The sequence below is a fragment of the Strongylocentrotus purpuratus genome, unplaced genomic scaffold, assembly GCF_000002235.5.
Source record: "Strongylocentrotus purpuratus isolate Spur 01 unplaced genomic scaffold, Spur_5.0 spur5_contig_858, whole genome shotgun sequence".
Taxonomy (NCBI): Eukaryota; Metazoa; Echinodermata; class Echinoidea; order Camarodonta; family Strongylocentrotidae; genus Strongylocentrotus; species Strongylocentrotus purpuratus.
Genome location: NW_022145566.1, coordinates 2,961,714 through 2,984,643, shown reverse-complemented (window position 1 = coordinate 2,984,643; position 22,930 = coordinate 2,961,714). Strand labels below are relative to the sequence as shown.

General features: G+C 37.6%; 1 protein-coding gene across 1 annotated transcript in view; it reads right to left on the bottom strand.

Moving 5' to 3' along the window:
- LOC115929285 (prestin-like) overlaps nt 1–22,930 on the bottom strand; it is a 30,494-nt gene that overhangs the window by 5,796 nt on the left and 1,768 nt on the right. Inside the window, exons 2-11 of the mRNA XM_030997997.1 lie at nt 22,726–22,862; nt 13,315–13,425; nt 12,281–12,525; nt 11,591–11,764; nt 8,007–8,159; nt 3,300–3,382; nt 2,782–2,935; nt 1,539–1,652; nt 1,126–1,203; nt 441–536 (exon numbers count right to left, since the gene is read on the bottom strand). Coding sequence (XP_030853857.1) covers nt 441–536; nt 1,126–1,203; nt 1,539–1,652; nt 2,782–2,935; nt 3,300–3,382; nt 8,007–8,159; nt 11,591–11,764; nt 12,281–12,525; nt 13,315–13,425; nt 22,726–22,862 — 1,345 coding nt within the window. The remainder of the gene's footprint in view (nt 1–440; nt 537–1,125; nt 1,204–1,538; nt 1,653–2,781; nt 2,936–3,299; nt 3,383–8,006; nt 8,160–11,590; nt 11,765–12,280; nt 12,526–13,314; nt 13,426–22,725; nt 22,863–22,930) is intronic.

The window sequence follows — 22,930 nt, the reverse complement described above, 5'->3', positions numbered from 1 at the left end:
ATAATTTTTCTCTTTTCTGTTTATTTTCTATAATTATTGATTGTCTGTAAATCATTTGCAAAATCAATATAACTTCAACCTGAAATTGATTTTCGCCGATAAAAAATCGTAGATTTGATTAGTTTGATGTGCATGGAAAGTTATTTTCAGTTATTTGAAATATCAAAACGCATGATTATTGACCACCTATCGACTTTGATATCGCAACGTCGTAATCAATGGAGTATGACAAATTTACTTTGGATGTCTTTTATAACATTGCTTTCTTTTCAATACAGTTTAAAATTTAACATCTGAACTGAGAATAAAGATAATGTGATTCATACAACAGGAATGTTATCTTCTTATCTCATTTATTTGAAAATTGAAGGATTCAAACCTTGACTAAAATTACTATCTTTGAATACGATAGGATTAATAACTCAGTAAAAAATACTTACGAAATCGTATTTGGAATATCGGAACAAGAAATGCAGATCCCTGAACTGAAGGAACATGCCTTTTAGACCAGCACAGATGATGGCTGCCAGCACAGACTGGAACAAAAAAGGAAAGTATGATATTTGTTATACAAATTTTGATGATAAGAATATTTCAAAATCATTATTACATAATCTTCGATTCTCTATTGAAGGATGAGTGACTAATTGAGGAAGTACAGATATTTTCAAACGTCAGATAACGACCATAGGTTATACCCAGGATAACGACCTGCAAAAAGATTCTTGTCATCTCTGTTTGACGGTCTAGTAAATGCCCACTTCAGCAGCAGCTACAACAATGACGCAACAGCGGTGTACAGGTAAAATCGGAAGAGTTTGGCAGTGGTGAAGAGGCTCAAGGGTTATGGGGCAAGGGGCACATTCCCTCTCCTTAATTATTGAATGACGAAAAGAAATAAAAGAGGTGAGAAAAGAGAAAAGGTGAAAGGGGCAAGCAAGGCAATGTAAAAAAAAATATCTTGAATCTCACCCCATTCAACGGCCTTGTTCTTGTGCGTTTCACTCACGTTTTAATAAGACCTGTGTTTGCACCCCACCCCCCCCCCCCTCCCCCAGGTCGTCAGTGCCCTTTGCAGGCTAGATCCCTGGTTATGCCACTATGTTATGATATGAGTTTACTTACCTTAGGAAGAGGTTCGAACCATGGAGCCATGAAGAGCAATACCAACATGACCATAGTAGATGAAACCAGGGTGACGATCTGAACAAGAGAGAAAAAATAGAATAGTTGTTCAGCTTTATCCTTTATGTTATATTTTTCTCATGGTCTTGCAATCGGCAACCTCGTATCCAAACACGGTATTTGATTGAAACAGACAGAAATGGGGAAACCCGTTTTTATTCATCAAAGCTGCATGGGTAAATATTTGAAATCTCTTTTCATACGTAAGGGGTTTAAACGTGACATTTTAGATATTATAATGATTGAATAATATTTAGGATTCACCGATTTCTCGTTTAATTCACCTTGTTTTTAGATTACATATATTATTTTAAAGATGATATCAGCTAGGGAAATAAGTGAATATAAAATACCTGCGTCTTTCCTCCGACAGCTTCTTGTATAGATGTACGAGCAAGAGCTCCACAGCAGACAAAACAATGGAAGAACGATGAGACAATGTTCGAGACTCCATATGACAACATTTCCTGTTTAGGTTAATAAAACAAATGTGGAAAATTTAATTGGTTATAGCTCATTATCTACATTTTCAAATGCCAGTTCATTCTATTTTGTTATGAATTTCGAAAATGATTTAATTAGACTATTGAAGACTTTCATGGCTCCAAATCTCACTTTGACAAAGGAGGGGGGGGGGGGGTAATTGTTGAATAGATTAGAAACTTAATACAAGTTTTCTACAATGAAATATTGTTTTCGCAATGGTAAAAATGCTACTTCATCAGTTCATCACATTGTATCTTGGAGTTGCCAAGAATAGTTCAAAAGCTATTCTGGTCGTGACTCATGGAATATCCGCTAAATTGCTCACAGAGGAGAGGAAATTGGAATAATTGAGAAACCGAGAGCGGATTGAAAGATGATACCATTGTAAGAGCTTGATTTGGATAGGACTGTGTCACGTGATCCGTTTTTTTTATTTTATGTCTATTTCTGGAGGCATTGTTGTGAAGAAACATGTGGTATCAAGAAATATGGGAATGTACAGGGGTTTATGACAATGATGACGGTGCAAGAATTTCCTCTTTGTTTTATGGTGACTGCTCCGGGCTTTATTTCGTCAAAGATTTAGGAATATGATTGCACAGGTTAGGTTTAAGGTCAGAACATGAGGTTTGGGATTCGGAATTGTACAGGATAATGACCCAAGAGCAATTATATCGACTAGATAATTCATCTAGAATACGTTTTAAATGTAATATAACTGACAAGTTGATTTTCTCTAATGAAGTGAATCAATTATTCTTATTTTTCTACTTCCCTCGCTAGTATTCTGTTTACCTATTATAGCTTTATAGTCATGACATTCTATTTCTCTTTGTCTTAGTTATCTGTGCTTATTTATCTATCTCTTAAATTGTGCACTGGCAGACCCATGGGAACACGGGGGTGGGCTCACGTGCTCCCGGGCAAAACACAGTGAGCTGAATTAGTACACATCGAATACAGAAAGAAAATGTACCCCCTTTATGTGCTCTTAGACAAAATCTCATATCCAAAGGCACCTGGAAAATGTTGACAATATTCTTATTTATTTTATAGTTTTTTCTCCATACCTCGTTTTCATTGATTATAACTTTTTAACGTTCGTTTTACCTGGTTTGCATCGATTTCGTAGTTGTTCCTGGTAGCGAAGGTCTTCGAGAGTGACACGGACAGGGCAAAGGCGACGATGGCGATGGCGAAACTGTCACCAATCAGCGAACCGAAGAGAGTGCCGAACATGCTTGGGATACGTGGGGCAGGGAAACTGAAATATAAACAAAGAAATTATGTCGAATATTTAATACTGCAGATACTATATTTACTCATTGTTTAGCGATTGGAAGGGTCAACAAACCATTTCATGTTCTGAGATGTCTTTTTCCCGATATAATGAGTTTTGAAATTTGCCGATGAAACACCAGATTATTACCCCAAACCCACAAAAAGACAGTGGAAGTTATCGACAATGATTATGGATTTACCGGGAGAAATTCAAATGTGTATGTCCGTGAGTGAGAGGGGGGGGGGGGGAGGAGGGGGTTGTCACTGCAAATGAGCGGTGCCCATCTTATTCTTCCAAAACAATTTCATGATGAAATGTATAATATCTATGCAATGATTATCCATACCCTGTTTTGATCTCGAAGATAGTGTCCACACCATAGCGACTGTGCATGAAGGCGAATTTGGATACAATGATGGAGATGGCGACCTGAATTTTGAAGAAAAAAAGGACAACAAGGAATTGATATCATTTCTCAAGAATACAATCATCACACTTCATTATACTGCAAGAAAACATTGACCTAACTTTTGTTGTTAACCTTAATCGCTTTAATAAAACACTACAATCCAGCAGAAATAGTTTACAATCGCAATAGTTTTATTCACAACGTTTAATATTCATGATACAGTAGACACAAGCTTGTTTGTAGAGGGCCTATTTTTTTTTTAATCCGATTTTTTTTCTTCTTTTTTCTCCATCAACCATTTAAATAAATGTTGACCTAATATTTTAAAAAAAAGTTCGTCAAGACTAAAATACTTTACTATAATACTTGACATGTCGAAATAACACGTGAAATAGCACGCGGTATTTAGGGTACACACCTTTCTTCCCGATCCCGCGATAAATCTAATTTTCTGAGCACGGAAGTATCACGTTTCTCTCATGTCGATCTTTCAATTAAAGCAGAGAGAAAATATCCTCCGCAGAACATGATTTTAACGCGCTTAAATTGAGCTGAAATATTAAATTTGAACGTCTACCACGTGCTTGGGGACCCAGTGACCACAGTTTCACCTGCATGGGATCAACTAGGGGCCTGGCATGTGAAGGGGTGGGGAGAGGGTTCTCTCAAAATATGAAAAATAAATGGTAAAGAAGCCCAAAAGGTATATGCCTATGATATAATTGCAATGCGCCACCATTCTTTGTGTTATTTCAGAATAAGTAAATAAAAAAGTGAGAGGGGCAATTAAGGCAATGTAAACAAAAGTCTTCACCAGACTGCCTTCAGGTACTAAAGAAAAAGGTTCAAATTTGTTAACAAAATGGTAATTATGTATTAAAATAATTAAAAGTTAGTCGCGGGTGCCCTGGAAAAAAGACATAAGTAATTACTCTCTCTTGATCCTCCGTGTTCATGATAGTAGGCCTAACAGCAACCGTTGTGTTTCACTTTATCCAAATATATGTATCTCCATAACTCTCCCCCCCCCCCCCCTCTTTAATGTGGTAATCTTATATTTCTTATATAAACAATTCTTTTAAAGGGAAGACCAAACATTAACAATTAACATTAACGATCATTAACAAAAACGGGATTAAAAGTGTTCAGAGGTTCCACCCGAAATAACTGAAGAAATCACATCAAAAAGTGTGTTCGACCTACAGTGAAAAAAAATGTTTTTCAGTCGGCACTAAAATACTTTCTTAGTGCCAAACACTGCTTGCTGCATGACAGGCATAGTCGTGGTTTTATGTAGATATCACAGCAGGAATGCGACAATACTAGGTGGTGTCGCTGCTTTCGCGGCTTGATGCGGAAACTAATTGGGGACACCAAATTATAGAACCGCCACATAATTAAAACCCCATCCCATCACATGAGAGCTTTTATCTTCACAAATTTCCACTGTCTGACACCCCTAAAGAGTTAATGTATTAAACTCCATATGACTAGTATACATGCATAACACTTGTGTGTCTTGCTCCGGAATTTCGCTTTAAGCCCTCCTGACTTGAACCTCGAATTTAAAAGAATAATTGACACAAACAGCTGTCTTGATGACATGACTCATTATTATTATCCGGTAGAAAAAAATAGTGTATGAACTTCGAGGGAGAGGGAGAGGGAGATGGGGTGTGAGCTAGGCAAACTGGCAGACAAACAGACAGAGAGAGGGAGGGATATACAAACAGACATATTAATATTTTATAGAAGGGCTATATTATATAGCGGAGGGAGGGCAGAGACAGAGATGGAAACAGAAAGAGAGAGGGAGAAGGGGGGTAATACGGGTAGCTAATGTGATTATGATATGACATTATTTTGTTCGGTGTAGACCCGTAATGCGACCCCCAGTTGTCGACATGGAACCAACCTCGAGGCTTACATAGTTTGAACTAGATTACATGAAAGCCAATATTGATGATTCAAACTATTCGCTTAAGATTGGCTCTAAGTCTGTCTGTCACTGTTCAAATACTACTTCCCGCATGTACCCCGATACCGCGGAATCCTCATAATCAAATTTGGCGGGCGGGATTATATGAGAGAAAACAAAATAAAAAATGCTTCCCCAAGCCATTTGACTTTGTGGGTAGGGTGGGTTTGAATGTCAAAGTATAGTGTCTACATGACTTGTATGTAGATAAAGCTAATCCAGGCAAAGCGTGTTTGTCATTCGCTCATTATCGCGAAGTTATATAGCACGTTGTATTATGCCCAATCTTTGAAAACTGCAGCCATCTATTATATCCATGCGCAATGGCTTCCCATTGCTCTCAACGCTACATTGCTTTATACAGAGTCTGAAATAGGAAAACTAAATCATCAAAAAGACAAAAGGAGGGTTATATAAGTCCACCGAATTCAATATAGTACTTCAACATCAGCATAAGATCGTTGAAATGTTCCAAAGTAATTACAGGCAAGTTATTGCGTAACCATGTTGTGCATGCAATTAAGGGGGAACTCTGGTGTACATGAACATGGCCACACGATATAAAGCAATGTAGATTGTAAAATAAGATATTTTAAAGTACCCCACTGGATCCTAACAATAAACTATTTAGAATTGCTGATTATTTAAGAATCTCTATAAAACTAACGAATTGCACTAGTGGCTAATTGTGATTTCAATGCAAGGTTACAGTCTGAACATAATTTCAATAAATTTGGTGGTAAATCACCTTAGACTTTTTATTGGATTTTTGGATTAATCATGTTAAAGGTCATAACTAAGACAATAATTTACTTCGCCTTTAAAAAAAAAAAAACATCATTCAGCATATCTTTAGATCATACTACATACTTGCAGGTTCCCCTTCAAGATCCAACGTAATACCTCAAATACTGGGGTAAAATAATAAAACAAATCCCGTTTTCATCGTAAACACTAATCCCATAATCTCGCTATACGTGCTTGGGAGAATCGTGCGAAGCACAATTTTAAGCACTTCAAACTAATTACCATAATCACATAAATCATCAATTACTATAACTTGGCAACCAGACGCGTCATCGCCAACATGTCAGGTGACATTATGTCACGTGTTTCAGCGTGTTTCCTAGCAAATGGAGGTTTGGAACTTCAAATTATCGCTCCATGCTTGCTCCCACGCCTTTATAATTGTATGCCTAGGATGTTATCTTTGCATGACACATTGTCACTCCCACGTGTGTGTTAATATAGGCCCTGGCTAGACCGTGTCGGCATCAATCGTTCAAGTCTATAGATCATCCAACATGTAAAGACTTGCTTCTCCTTTAAAACAATCATTATTCTTATAATTAAAACAAATGGCGCAAACTTTCTGTCCATTTTATGAAATTTCAAAAATGATTCCGTTCGTAGTCACCTTTGCAGTTTGAAGATTGGACGAGTGGCCTTCATTGTTGGGAGAATTAAATTATGACCAATTTCGCCAAAAGATCTTCATTAATTGGGAAAAAAATATTTCTCAAATCATCTTAGTCACTATGCTCGCTTAAATTTCATTTACAATTTTACCTTTCCCTTTTTGTTTCAGTTACCTCTGAAATTATTTTTGTTCTTTCTAATTGTAAAACAAAATTAAAAAGATATGCGGTTTCCATAGAAATGATTAATTTTGAAGCTATCTTGGATGTCTATTTTACCAAAATTATTTTAGCGTCACCCTAATTTTAGTATGGTAAGGGGAAAAGGATTAATATTCAGTCTGTGTCCGTGTAGAGCAGCCTTGATACATTTGGATCAACCCTAATTAGTAATGACATCACCTTTATTCATGGAGCAATAAAGGAAATAATGATTAATAAAAGGATGAAGTTCAACCAGACGTGACGTCATATTATAATTATAAGATGCAGAGGTCCCTGCGAGAAAAGAAAAAAAAATCTGCTCTCCCTCAATCAAACTTTTACAATTTTGATACGTTGGTCGGTTGATATTTGTAAATTTGTATTATTATTTCCATGTTTTTTCTGTATTTTTTTTCTTTCCATGAATATCAGAAATGAATTATTGATTTGTTAGTTTTCTGTTAACTCAACAGTTCAACAATACTTGTATCTTGAGAAGCCAATTTTACTTATGTTATAAATAATGTAAATTACCTTGAATATATATTAACATTTTTGTTAATATGTTTCAAATGAAAATTAATAAAATCCCTGTGGAGGGAAAAATATGGAGGGGAAAAAAATTATTTCTATATTATTTTTCTTCTTAATTATTATGATCGCATTATGTCAGGTGTTCTTTGAATGTTGCCATATTTCAAATTCAATAATGTGCTCGATTACCGCCCTTTGACCACTGTCGATTTCTTCCATTTATTATTTGTTGATGTTGTTCTAAAGGAAAAAAAAGATATTGAAGAATTAAGCATCTTGATTTAAGCCATGGTTTACTAATTCATGAGGTCATTTATGAAATATTCTCAACGCACAGTGACTTTTCATCCCTCTCAATTTTTATTTTTTTCCATTAAATCTGTTATTGAGAGAAAAAATTAAAGGAAGTCGCGGGACATTTAACATGTTGTAGGTTTCCTTCGCCGAGGCTTGCCTGACTGACCACGATGACCTTTTCTATAACGTCTGTTGCCAAAAAATATAACTTACCACGATGAGCTCGATGGGGACGTTGAACTTGATCCTGTGCTTAAACTTTTCAATGATCTCCTTGGTCAGGAAGATCACACCGAATGATATCATGAAGATGATGATTGTTGCTGTGTTGCTGTCGCCCAGATGAGTCAAGAGATGTTTCCATACCTATACGTAATGCAGAGAGAGACATGATGAGAGAAAGTCGGTCAGGGGAAAAGGTTATCTGCATGTACTTACGTCACAGTCGTCATGAGACGCTTTAATGACGTAGCATGGGTCAAAATCACAAGTCGATATCTAGAAGGTTTAGTTTTTTCAGAAATGTTTTCGAGTGGATGTGAAAGTGACAGACAAGACATGAGGCATGAAATCCCTCCTGAAATGTAAAAATAAAGGCCAATATAAAGCAAAATGACCATCCTTGTATTTACTGAGACATGTCCCTCCTATTTTCTATTCATGGTTATCATAATTTTAGGGAAAAAAATCGTCTATTACGCACGTAGACAAAATGTCACCCATGGTTTCTTTTTTCATGGTTATCTTGTTGCCACAAACATTTTAGAGTGATTTTGAGTCATCGCTCTTGCGTTAAATATACCCTTTAAAGGTACTATGTCCAATTTGCAGGCCAAAAAAGGAAAGATAACACTAATTTAGAACTTCCCTCAAAAAGGAAGGGCTTGAATATGTCTTTTTGTGCAAAATAACGAGCATTAGTTGTCGAATCAACTTTAGGGATGGCAATCCTTTTTAATTAGTGAATAATCTGATTTTCAGAACCTTGTACTGAACAGTGTACGTTTTGTGCTGCGGAAAATTTAATTATGGCCATTACAAGAAGTGGGTTATTGATATCGACAAATGCTCATGTACCCTTTACAGCTCATTTTATCACCAAAGAAAAAAATGAAATCAGTTCAATAGTGTCTGACAGTGAAGTCTAGAAAGTAAACGGGTTTCCTTGCATAATTTGAATTTCACAGATAGGACATACGTGACATATTCATAATTTTTGCAAAGTTCTACATAATTTGATGTTGGCTGCAAATGGGACATAGCACCTTTAACATGGTTCTCGGTGAAGAGTTGAGACGATTTGTTCTAAATCAAGGTGGCATTTACGGGGGCATTTATCGGTAGCTGCGGGGAATATTATGAGGTCAGAAAGAGGTTCGGCAAGAAATGAATAATACACCGCCATAATCACGAGACAAAGAGTGAATGTTAAAGAAGGACATCATCATGGGGTGGAGTGCGGACATTCAACTAGATAACCATCTTTTGCTCCTGAAAATAGCCTTCCTCTGCTCCTGATAAACATACTATTCTCATTGACTGAACTTAGGTAGCAACAAAACACAAAAATCCTGTTTTGGAAGAAGGGAATTGGAATAGATTCGGGCTGAATTCAAGTTCTCCCTTATTGAAATTTTGTTGTTTAAACCAAGTTTCTGAGATGATGCTAGTCTGCATGCCTGACACTGCACTCACACTACGAATTATTTTCTATTTCAGTGATATTAGTTAAAGTAGCGTTATAATTTTAATTGTATAGGCTTAAAAACCATGCTGTTTCATGTTCCTGTCCCGCTTCAATATATTCTTTGTCTTAGAAAAGATACCAGAAATAGGACAATAAATATTTTGTTTTCATAATTTATCAAAATATTGCCTGCTTGAGAGTCAATATGATATTTGGACTTTTGGCTGCTCAGGGGAAATTAGTGTTAAATATGACGAGTTGTTATGATGATGATGATTTTTCGTGTGTGAGAACTAACACATAAAGTATCGACAACCGTACACATTTATTTTTGTTTGTTATTTGTTTATTTTTTGTTTTATCAATAATATGCCATGAATCGACTAACTACAGATAGAGCAGACCTGCATTACAGTTTCAAATACATGTACATTTTTAGGGCACATATAAGATAAGACATTGTCACTGGTCTATACCATGTAAAGTGGACATTCTGACAACAATCCGCACATATATTTGTTATAATATGAGGAGATTAGGCAAGTTAAAATATTCTTCATGACAACCAAAAACATAATTTGAATGGATTTGAGTTGATTAAATAGATTATAACAAAATATTCACAAGTCTGTCACATGCAAATGTGGTTGATTATGCAAGTCCAAGAACTATTATCTAACCCAAATATTCTCGATCATGTCGGATCGTGCAATCCAGCTTTATCGATATCAATTACGTCATATTTTAGATGCGATAAGAACCGAAGGAAATGGAATAATCATGTTGGTTTCCCAAATTGATACAGAAGACGTGGTTGGAAATTGATACTCCATTGTTATTTCGAGACAATCCAGTAATTAGAGCAGAAAGATGATCCAGTGTTACCAGTATTATTTGGTCTACTCAGCGAGTGACGGTTCGGATCAATGGAAAATTGAAACGGGTTCCTACTGAGAAAGAAACCACTATAGGATATCTCATAAATCTGATAAGTTATTCATTTCATTTCAATCGAGTTTAGGGTTTTAATTATGATATCAAGCGAGTAGAATGATTTAATCTTACTATCTGACCCGGTAAGTAAATATGGTAACCTTTTAATCAACAGACATGAATGTAATCTGTATAGTATTGTCTTCTTAGTTGACTTAGACTAAAGATATTCATACGTTATGATGTATCTATTCCATTGAGCATCGTACATCGTCCGTGTGTTGGTTTCCGTCGCTTCTTAGATTGAAACTGCAGATATTTATAATATTTATAAATCCGAATGTTTTCTCTTATTATAGGTAATATCCAAAATCCCCGATATTAAAGTTTCGAAAAGATATGAATTACAATCAAATACTTTTAAATGCACCCTGTACTTTAAATGTGTGGTCGAACATTAGATCTACTCTTCTGATAACAATGCTTATTTCATCATATTGTTATTCATGATTTGGTCACTGATCCTGCATGGACGCCCTGACTTCCCCTTAAATCTAATCAATTTACGGGATCAATAATTGTGGAAATCACTGGATTAATCCATCTCAGATCCTATTTCATTCCCCTGCACTTTTAATGCGGTCTGCACGTAACATGACTTGGGATATTACAAACTATTGTGCTTCCTTAAAATAGCATCCATTGTCTAATCTTGGGTCTTATCTTCATCGATCTCAGATTATGAAGATTGTAGCGCCCTCATGTTTCTCACGATTTTTGGAAAGGATCATTATCGTCAACACAATAGCGTCATGCAAAATAATCAGCATTTTCTCCCTAAAGCCTTCCTCACGACGGAATATATTATCAATACAATACATGTTAAATATCATTTTAGCTCCTTGAATACTGATCGAATCTTCAAAGAAGGGCTTATAAATGTTTCCAGGGTCCGTTTGGAAACAAAAACAGTTTACCACACAGCCTGTCAAAATGAAAGACACAAGGAATCGAGATGCAACTCAAACAACGCAGACGCAAACTTGCATAGAATAATGATGATATCGTGTCTTTCAGAAACCTCAAGAGCACCTAAATGTCCAAATTGGTGAACACCTAGGCAGGGACTTAGGCTCATTCACTGAGTACTATAAAGGTGGAAAAGAAATCAACTTACAAATACGATTTCCGGGGTCTTGTCATCAAGCGATCTTCCAGGGACATTGATACCTAGAGCCGATGGAACTTGACTGGTCAGTACATGGAAGGCTGCTCCTGTAGTGAAGGCACGTACCAAGGCCTCAGAGAGGTATACAGTCACAAAGCCACATCGACAAATACCCATCAGAACCTGGATGGAATAAAGAAGGATTAATGACATTTTTATGGTGCTGTTCATTCATACTCTTTCATCTCCTTTGTGTTCTCAGCCTTTCTTTTACAATTTCTTTTGTCAAATTTTATTTTGTTCTCAATTGTTCTGGTTATCTTATCATTTTCTTCTTCTTCATGAAACGTGCCGTCCACCCCCTCTTTATCACAATCTTCTTTTTTTCTTCTCCTCCTCCTTCTTCTTCTCCTAATTCTTCCTTTTCTTCCTTTTCTACTTCATCACTACTATTCTCATCATCATCATCAATCATCGTCTCCTCCAACTACTCCTACCCTTTTCCCGTTAATTAATTCTTCCTTTTTCCCCTTTCCCCCTTCTTCGTCAGACTCAATCAAAGGGGCCTAATTCCTGTTTTACAAACGAGCCCCTAATCATGGATGTAACTTTTGTCGTTATTCCTGACAACTTTAATACAGCGCATATCGACACATCGTTTAATTTATCATTGCTTCGTATCGTCATAATGATTTGTACCTGTAGGATACCGACGATGAGACAGAGAGCGACGTGTATCTTCACCCTCTCCTCTTCGATGTCGGTGCCGCCATGATTGTGGCCGTCGCCCGAATGCGTCCCGTTGAGTTGAAAATTGTCTCCAGGCGGACCCGTCTCCAGGTCGAGAGGCGGACCCATCTCCAGCGCAGAGGCGGAGGGAAAACGCTCCATCAGGACTCGGCCAACGGTTTCACGGCACATCAGACTCACCACAGCAAAGGTACCTGCAACGAATTAATGTTTCAAATGTGGTCTTCGGAGATAAGCAGGGGAGTTAAAATTCAAACATGTGACATTAAGTTAAGGGTGATTATGAGCGGAAGAGAGCATTGGGATCAGGCGTCCACTCTTGCAATACCAGAACAATTTGGACATAGCAGTTGGTCAAAATTATCATTGTGTTCATTATATTCCCAAATAACCTTGGATAGCCTAGTATGTCTCTCTTAAAGAGAGTAATTATTGTCAGATCTTTGAGCAAATTGGGGGCACCCCTCCCCAAATAGACTCGGGATTATGCAGCACGTTCGACGGAACATGCCCTCAACCCCCCCCCCCCCCCTTCCCTCCTGTCGACGGATCAACCATCATAGAGGATGTAAAAATTTGGGTCAGTTAAAGAGTGTTAAGTAGAGGCTCACTATGAACTAAAGGCAAACGTCTAAGGTTGATGAGATTCACTAAAAAAACCATGACAAACTTTTTACAATATCTGTGTAATTGCTGATGCAACAAAATAATGAAAGTGATCGATGATCCGTCACGGTAACAAGATATGAAAAATTAGGATCGGAGACATGGATGAGGACTGGTTAACGTATTGATAATTGAAAAATAAAATGTAGGCCTACATGTTTCCTTGGATTGCATTTAGATTTGATGGTCTGTATTTCATTCATTTACAAGTAACGGAATGTAAATAAATAACAAAGATCATCCTTGATCCATTTCAATGATAGTTATTTTGACAGGAATAATCATGTTATCATCTTAAATCTTCAACAAATCCTTACCCATAGAGAGATGTTTGGATGTACCCATGAAGAAGTAGATAAGAACAGGAAAGAACGTAGTGTAGAGACCGTAAACAGCAGGTAGTCCGGCAAGGATGGAATAGGCAAGACCTATTGAAAACGAAACAATTATTTTAAAAACATGATTATGATACTATCTTGAAATTTTTGTTACAGTCGCTGCATACATTAGATTACCCGATTACTTAAACACAAGATTGTGAACGAGAGCTTCCATAACCTGAAATAATACGTTAATTAAAAGGAGCCCCCCCCCCCTCCCAAAAAAAATACACGCACAAAAGTAAATAACACATTGAATAACATGATAATCAAACGCAGACTTTATTCAAATGTTAGCATTAATGTTATCATGGGAAGAAATAAAGAAGGCGGGTGAACAATTGATGATGGTGCCATTATTAAAACAAAAACTAAAGATTCTTGCCCATTCACATTCTAGCGAGAAGGTTTACCATCTTTGATCATTCAACAGCAAAATCACTCCATAATGGCTTCGCAAACCCCTTCCTTTCGGATCAAATTCCCTGTATTACCCCTTTCCCTTCCTCTTTAATGTTCAGGAACAGGAATAGACTAGCAAAAATCAAGATCTTATTTGATATTCATAATGACTGTGCGATAATTATGCAGCAGACATCACACTAATGTCACCTTGAACAGCATCCTTCGACAGCTGCTGACAACATAGAATCGGGAGGGGGGAAACGGATTGGTACGTATCGTCTGCTTGACTCTATTCTTGACATTGTTAGTTTTGCTTAATCCATGATTCATGATTTATCATGACAATGGTGTATGTGCAAAGAGGGGCAATCCGGAGCCAAGGACGGGGGAAAATTAGTGGATCATTTGTACTTTGCATGAACCGGGTTTGCTTAACAAGGCGACATTGATCTATAAACGGCGGATCAAGAGCGCAAATGTTGGCAAGGTATGATTTTCCATGGATTATGTATTTTTGTTTAAACTAGTGTTGGAGAATTCCCTTTTCTAATTTCAAATAATATTTTATTTTTTTAAATCATTGCTAGTGCATCATAGTCAGTGGAGTGCATACGGGGGCATGGGGGCACGTGTCTCCCTCTCCCACCCCACATCGTATGACGAAAACAGAGCAAGAAGATAGATACAAAAGAGAAAAAAGAATGGAGAGGAAAATAGTGGTAACGTGATTTTACTACCCCTATCACTACATCATTCCCAGTAGTGGTTATTTCATCTGACTGCTAAGAAAGCAATAAATGCTTGTTAGTAAGCAACCAGAAGACCGACGGCATAAGGTCTTCTCTGAGGGACTTGGTAATGAGGATTAATGCCTTACCAAAGGGCACTGGTTCATCGCCTTGGTTTCGAGCCCGGGTCGCCGGATTACGAAACCACTGCTCTACCGACTGAGCTAACGCGCCTCCTCGTACGGTGCACCCACCCTCCTTCCATGACGCCAGTATACCCTTAAAGCCACTGATCACATTTTTCCTAACATCATGTGAGTAATGTTACCAATGCATCTGGAATGTTTGATCAGTAAATCCAGAAATACAAACATCAGAAACAAGTATATAAACAAAAAGCAATACAGTGATAATACCATACAATATTACTGCAATCTTCAACGACTCAGACGCTATGAATCACTGTATGAATGTTACTTTGAATTTTGAAGATATTTTTTGTCTGGGTTTTCAGCTTAAATGGATAATTGGATGCTTGAATTAGACATTGATAGTCTGAATAGGAGCAGTATGTCACCAAACTGATGAAAGGATTAAGAGGGGGTATAGGGGATTAAGAAGGGTGAGGAAGTCAAGTTAAACGGATGCTTCACCTATATCTCACAGAGAACACTTCTGTTGAGTTATGGTGTGCCTCATTGAAATCATGGATTAGGGGAACACACGTAGTGGAATTACCACGCTCCTCCCAGGCACCTCCTGTATTGCATGCCTCTTTGAGTTCTCTTTTCCTCTCTATATTTTGTTCTCTTCTTATTCATCTTTTCGCTCTTTATGTTTCAAATTTAAACACCTGCTGATACAGCTATAATATATGTATCTTGTAATATTATGTACGTTTGCCTGTCGATCTGGATTTCTATTTTCTAATATCTGGTGCCGGTGCCATATCGGAACCTATCTTTCATAGATTAGTCGATTTTTATTTTCATTTTATAATATCTCCAGGTTTGATATCCCTTTATATATTTTCTCATGTACCCTCATCTTCTAAAGTCGCTATTAGCTGATGCTATCTTCATAGACCTCTGCACCATTTGTCATAAGTCGAGTTCGTCTCGCTTATCTATCTCTTGGTCTCTATCTGTCTGTCTCTGTTTCTGTCTGTCGGTCTGTATGTCTGTCTATCCCTCTCCCCCTCTCTATCTCTCTCTCTCTTTTTCTTTCTCTCTCCCCCCCCCCCGCCCCCCTCTCTCTCTTTCCACCCTCCCCCTCTCTCTATCTCCATACCCCCTTTCGTCTTATTATCCTCCCACGTGTGCAGCCTCGCCTGTTCCAAGTTTATTTAATAAATGAGTCACCAGCGTGCTTGGTTTGCAAAGATTACGTTTTTTTTACATGAAAAATCTGTTATCTTTTAACAAACTTTCAGAGATGCATGAACATGAAAACTATTCCTATAAATACCCCAGCTCGACAGAAGTAAAGGAAATGCTTGTCAAGGACGATCATTTATCGTCGGGGCTCATTTCTGTATGGAATATAATTGTTACGATAGTTTCATGGTCTGAATCTTTAACTAGCTAATTTTCACATCATTTTTTAAAAACACCTCTCGGGGAAAATTGCGAGACATGAAAACTATTTTTTATCTCTGCAGGAACGTTTTTAAACATTGCTTTTAATCACGAAATTTCAAAAAGATTCTATGATATTCTTAGACATGCACGTTTAATAAAAAAAAAGAAGATGTAGTTGCACAAGACGTTTAAATCTGTAAAATAAATACTTTCAATAAATAGATAAAATACAGAAACTGTTTAATGAATAGTATGTCAGAGTAGATCAATAAATGATTTTAAAAATCGTGAATAGAACATTTTGAACGATGGAAAGGGAGTTGAAGATAATCAGCAGATAGAAGGGAGGAAGACTCGTAATTATCATAGTGGGATTATTATTATTGCCCTCACCTGAAATCGGATTATAGGTGTTAGATAGAGTTATAGTTAGGGCGATGCTGATATATTTTTGACCTTCAGGTGACACGACTTTGAAGTTTTACTAAACCATCAAGGTTTAAACAGCTTATGATAGGCACACAACTGACAACAAAGGTGTGTTATACAATACAAAAGGAACAACAGACAAGCAACAACAAAAAACAGACAGGCAAAAACAGACAAAAATAGAAGAATCTTAAGTTGGAACTGACAGTAATAATTATTTTAACGGTCTAAGTATTATTAATTTGAAACCATGATGACTAGAGGCTAGACATAATTAATCTGATATCACAGATCGAATTTCGAAAGGACAGACAATGATATACAGAAGTAGGTCGAATTATAGCCTTTTAGACTCAGGGACCGGAAGTCCCCCGCTAAAATCTAGTTCAGTTTAGTTCAAACACATACTGGATATTCAAATTACCAATGATAATTCTCTTTGGAAAATGAATTGATATGAAAACGAATCAATTTCGTAAAATCTTTCACGAAAGCATTCAAACAGATATTATGGAATACATTTGTGTTTAATGGAAAAATATTCGTTCGATACAAGACATCGGCTGTTGTGGCAGACAATGTGAATACAATCATGAGATAATTCGTTTCATGACAAGATATTATATACACAGCATGACAATGCAACTTATGAAAAGTAGTAGATTGGCTACACAGATCACATGCAATGACAATGCAAGCAGCAGAAAATATTATTTTTGCCTCTAAACTTTCCCATCACCATCGTATTTGATTTATTAAATTTCACGCGTGCAATACTATACGACCCTCTTCAGTTCACGCATCGCGATTCCACAATTGGAAACCTAGATATCACGGGTCAGTGGTGCTCATATGTCTCTGGTGAGTGCGAGGTAGCTACCGAGGGGTGCAAGGTGACCATTCTACAACCTCTGGGGCTCATCCTTTCAGGATATTGGATTAGTGACAATAATCATGGGGATGACCAAATGACCTCAAACACATTGCCCTACATTTAACTTCCAGGTCATTCAAGTAAAGCAAAGCAAGGCTATAGAAGTATGACTTATAGTCCCTACTGAAAACAAGGGATTTTAGTTGCTTATTGTTCAGAACGATAGAGCAATTTGAGATTACATACTGACCTCAGATGACAGGCCATGTGACGTAGGTATGAAAATAGCAGTCAGTGATAAGATATTATATACGCAGTGGAAGTGAATCATAATAACTTTGTCATTGCAAAAGGTTAACGGTATTGTTTGATTTAAGATTCAGCTTAAGCTTAATTAGACATTTTGACGTAATGTACGCACACCCAGTTCGTTTACATGGAGATGTTTATGAAAACAGTGGACAACATAAGATGGAGGTGATACAACAAACGCAGAGTCCAAATTATTTTGATAGGAATATTGGACTGCAACGTCAGTGGTACCATAATATTTGTTGTTGCTAGTACGTCATTCAAACTGCTAATTTGGCCACTGCTGATAAAAAGTAAATAAATAATGTGCTTATAGGCGCCTATCAACCAAAGTGCTGCATGCATCAATAGGAAACACTCAAATTCACATGATCTATTACTTCCTTAAAGAAATGAAAGTAAGAGATCAATGTCCGAAATGAATTTCCTTAAAACGCTTTTTTTTTTTTTTTTTTTCCCCCTTCAGGATTTCTCAATTTTGTAATACATTTGCCCCCTCCCATCCCCTGGGCCATCTTGGGGTTTGTAACGTTTGGTCAAAGTGTTGTGTACGATTGATGACACACAGTTGTAGATTTCCCTGAAGATGTACGCAACCCTATGTGAAGGACTAATATTATCTACAGTTCCAATTCCTGTCATGGAGGACTTTTACTGGTTTCACTTGGTATATGACTTTGTGACCAAGTAATGATTATCCTTGTCTTGTGTGTGTGTGGGGAGGGGGTATCCTTTCACCTTTTGTTTGTATTATGATTTTACTTTAGAACAATGAAATACGTGTATTTGGGGGCATTTTGGGTCCTGGCACGTATCGGGAGAGGGGGCAGGGGCGGCATGACATTAGTTCTTCTACTGGTTTCTTCTAGAGGTCATAGTTACGAAATGACACATCATCTGTATTTCAGCTGTTGTCCATTAAGAGACTACACAATCCCTCTCAAGAAAAATATACTATTGCTCATCTCATTCCTTTGGGGTTTTCTCGGGAGGGGCAAATTGGTTTTTATTTTTACATTTTGGCAACATACTAAGAAATGGGTATTTTTGTCTTTGCCAAGTCGCTAAGGGGACAGTTTCAACCACTACTCCCTTAAAACCTGATCATACTTTTGGCGAAATATTAATTCCTTCTTAACCGAATGCAGCGACCCGATACTAACCGCATCATCATGTGACTATTCATGTCAGTGTCTTGGCAATTTCCATGCAATTCCCTTGAGAACTCAACCTTAAAAAGTCGCCCGTCTCTAACTAATTTACAGAACATCGGAAACTCGTTTGTATTAACTGAAGGTAGGGGTCAGGGGAAAGGAATAAGGTAATTTTCCGATGATTAATAATTTCATTACCACGTGACAAACTTTCAATTTCTTTCGTCTGTTTTCTGCGGGTCAAAATGTCAACTTCAGTTTCCCCCATTCTTGTGACGTCACAAACAGCCTGCTGGCCTCCCCCATCCTGTGTGAATGCCATTAAAGTTGTATTTGACCGAAATTTTAACCTCAAGAAAATAATCATGGGCAGTATGTTCATGAGAATAACATAACACTTGGCACGAGATATGGGAAGTAAATATAAATTACTCATCTTTTTTTATTAAGAGGCGGACGATTTTAACATAAAATTATCTTAGAGCCTTATTCACTATCTCCGCATCGTTCTTTGATCGGTCTGACAATAATTGCATCTGTTAGACTTGTCTTATTAGGACGGAGTCTTAAATTGAAGGGAAAAAATAAACATTGGCAGCGACTACGTTAAGATAAGTTGAATATGATGTCATTTTCAGGAAGTTGTGATAAGGTCTAAATACGTATTTATTCCAAGCATTCTAGAATATTTTATGGGCCAAAACAACGGCCAAAGGTGAAGTTGACAATACACAGTACACAGCACACACTCTTGAAGAAACCGTCAACCCATCGCCAAGTCGTAAGGAAGATACATTGAGGATTCTAAATACATTAATGAAGTCCCCCCGGTGTTACCATAGAAACACATCCGGGTACGGCTAAAATTATCCAGGCTACATTACGGTTGGGTCATGTTCAAATTGCGTTAGATCGAGGGAATTTCCTCTCTATAATTACAGGCAGTGTGTGTGAGGATATGGTTGTCTGCTGCCACGACGTCTAGTAACGATATGTCATCTTCCTGATCAGAAAAAAGTCAGGGCAATGAAAACGAGACGATGCCAACAATATTAAATTGTTGAAAATGAAATATTGCTTTCTTATAGTCTTAAATCGTATCGCTTGCTTATGATAAATAGGCTTTTATAACTAAATTGTTGTGATGGGTTTTGAGAGCCTCCTAATGAGTCACCAAGCCTTGATTCAACAGCGTATCATTCTGTGTATGAAGCTTTATTCTGTATTTTATTTAAGTGAAAATAATTATCTATGCAATCATTAATGTTCACAGGCACATTCTTCAGATCATTTTCTTAAGGAAATAATATTTTTATCCCTATAGGCCTCATTTTCATGGCCGATGAGAGTAAAGAGAAATGCAATGGTGGAGAGGGGTTCGGGGTGGCGCTTAAACGATTAATGCAATTTCACAGCTCCCCTAGCCTCCCCCTCCATCTCTCTCCCTCCCACCCACCCACCCCCTCACTCTCTCTCTCTCTCTCTCTCTCTCTCTCTCTCTCTCTCTCTGTGTTTGTCTGTCTTTCCCTCTCTCTTTCTCTCTACCCCCCTTCCCCCTCCCCTCTCTCTTTCGACTTGTGTACACTAATCCTTGTTCATATCATCCGTGAAGCTCACGTGTATACTGACTCACATCCTTGCCAAGAAAGCTTCTCTTGGGTTCCTTCTGCCTGCCAGTTCCACTCTAGGTCTTTGTACTCCCGACCCCCTGTTAGATTAAGGTACTCGACAAGGGTGCTCTTTTTATGTCATTGCGTTTCTATGTTTAGCTCACTGGTTTGCGGGTTGATACAGCCGGGGCGTGTGGCATTTGTTCCCCAGGGCTGTCAAACTCCCAACTTAAACCCCACTCAGGAAAGGCACTCCTCATTAACAAAAAAAGAAAGTGATTTCTCCAACTAAAGGGTTGAGGTATATTGCTCCTGTAACCAAATGACTTTTGTTCAAACCCTTGCAAACTTAATTTTTGTTCTGATGCAGCTGCTCAATTTGGCGCCTCGATCTTTGTCATCAGAATCATCAAATTCATATTAGTTCGAAGTTTACTCCCTTGAGCAGATTGTCTGGCTACGAAACACTTTGAGAACTATGAAGAGCTTTGGAGAACATTTTCCTTACACAGCAAGAAATAATCATTCCTTCCTCTTTCATCCTTTATCTGTATCTCATTCCCTCTCTCAATTCTTGTTTAAATAGTTCATGTTTGTTTGCGATATACTTATTAAATACATTTTTCATTGAAAACCAAGATAACATTAAAATTATTTTGAAGGAGATAGAGACATTGCGATAACTTTTACCCAATACATACATTATCTCTCATTGGATGATGAGACATTGGTCGAATATCAAACAATCGATTTTTTATGACGACGATAAATGTAGTTTGTTCCGTTGTAACCAATGCTTTATAAATTCATTGATTTTGATCTCGAAGTGTTAATTAATCTCATTTTCTGCGAACAAGTCGAACATAATATAGTCTTCTTTACATATTAATCTAATGAAAGCTCACCAAAAATTACAGCAAAGGATTATCGACATAATCTATCATAATGATAAAAACAATGCTTTTCGTGGATTATTGCGTCGTGATGAAGTTTTAGATTAGTGACTTTTATTCAAACAGAAAATTTACTGTCTGTTTGTGGATTTGTTTATGTATGGTCTTATCAACTCAATCGAAACTAGCATAAATATTTAGCCATTTCCATGGAGCTTATTATCCGTCCATCTCTTTAAAACTTAACCTATTAAAAATCAATCAAGAAAGTGCATAGAGTCATTTATTTTAGTCTCGTCCAAGTAGGTAACGATAAGAAACTAGCCAAGTGGCAACCAGCAACTTTGTTGTGAAAAATAAACACTATCATGAAGTTCAGCCCACATTCGTTTCTTCTTCCCATCTCAGGCTTAATGGGTATTTACTTTCCCTTCTGTGCCTCAACGCCAAGCACACTGGCATCGAGTTGAAGGATACAAAATGAGGGATAAAGTATGACTTTTCAAGTGTCGAGATTTCTAAATATTCCCCTACCTAAACTTGTCTGTCTCGTGCCTAAGCTAACATTGACGCTATAGATATTAGAGAAAGAGAAGGAGCATTAAAGAGCTTATACAGAAGCACGCAAGGAATACAAGTGGACAACGTTTTCAAAAGAATTATTTTTACGAATTAGTTTTGCTCTCCAAGCTAGACTATACCACGCTTGCCTATTAAAGATTTCAGAATTCACACGCTCTGTCTCATGTTATCTCACGACGGTCTTGCAAGTTTGGTTGTGTCTGTCTGTCTGTCCTAGTATCTCCTTGGTCTGCCTCTATGTCTCTCCCCTCCTTCCTACTGTCTCTGTCGCTCTCTGTATGTCTCTATGTCTCTCCCCTCCCTCCCGCTGTCTTCGTCTCTCTGTCTGTATGTCTCTCTCTCTCTGTTTCTCTCTCTGTTTCTCTCTCTGTCTCTCTCTGTCTGTCCTTTATTCTCTCCCTTTCTCATTTCTCATGTGGTACCATGTACCACATCGTATACAGGTTTCAAATCCATGCCATGAAACTGACGTAGTTTAGAAAGATCTGTAGCTACATTCCTCACTCTCGGCTCAGGTGAAGTAAAATAAAATAGGGGTACGGTAAGAAGACATGCCTTGAATACTTGCCTTATAATAATTTTATTGAGGGGAAATAATACCAGCGATGTCTTAAAGAAGGAGCGTTCTGTGCTCCCCAACCCAATCCCCCCCCCTCTCTCTCTCTCTCCCACCCTCTCCCCCTCTCTCTCTCTCTCTCTCTCTCTCTCTCTCTCTCTCTCTTTCCCCCTCTCTCTCTATCTCTCTTTCCCTCCCACTCTCTTTACCATACCATAATCTTACCTTGAGGAATATTGACGATGCCCATGGTAATCCCAGCGATCAAATCAGATGACAGATACTCCCTGAATTTGTAAGCAGGTATCCACTTGCACACAGGAAGCACCGATTGTGCGGCCGATTTAACTGCGTTTCCACAACTGAAAAATTGCCATAATTAAGTTTAGATTGCTTATGGTAGACTGGTTTAAACACATACTTCAGTATA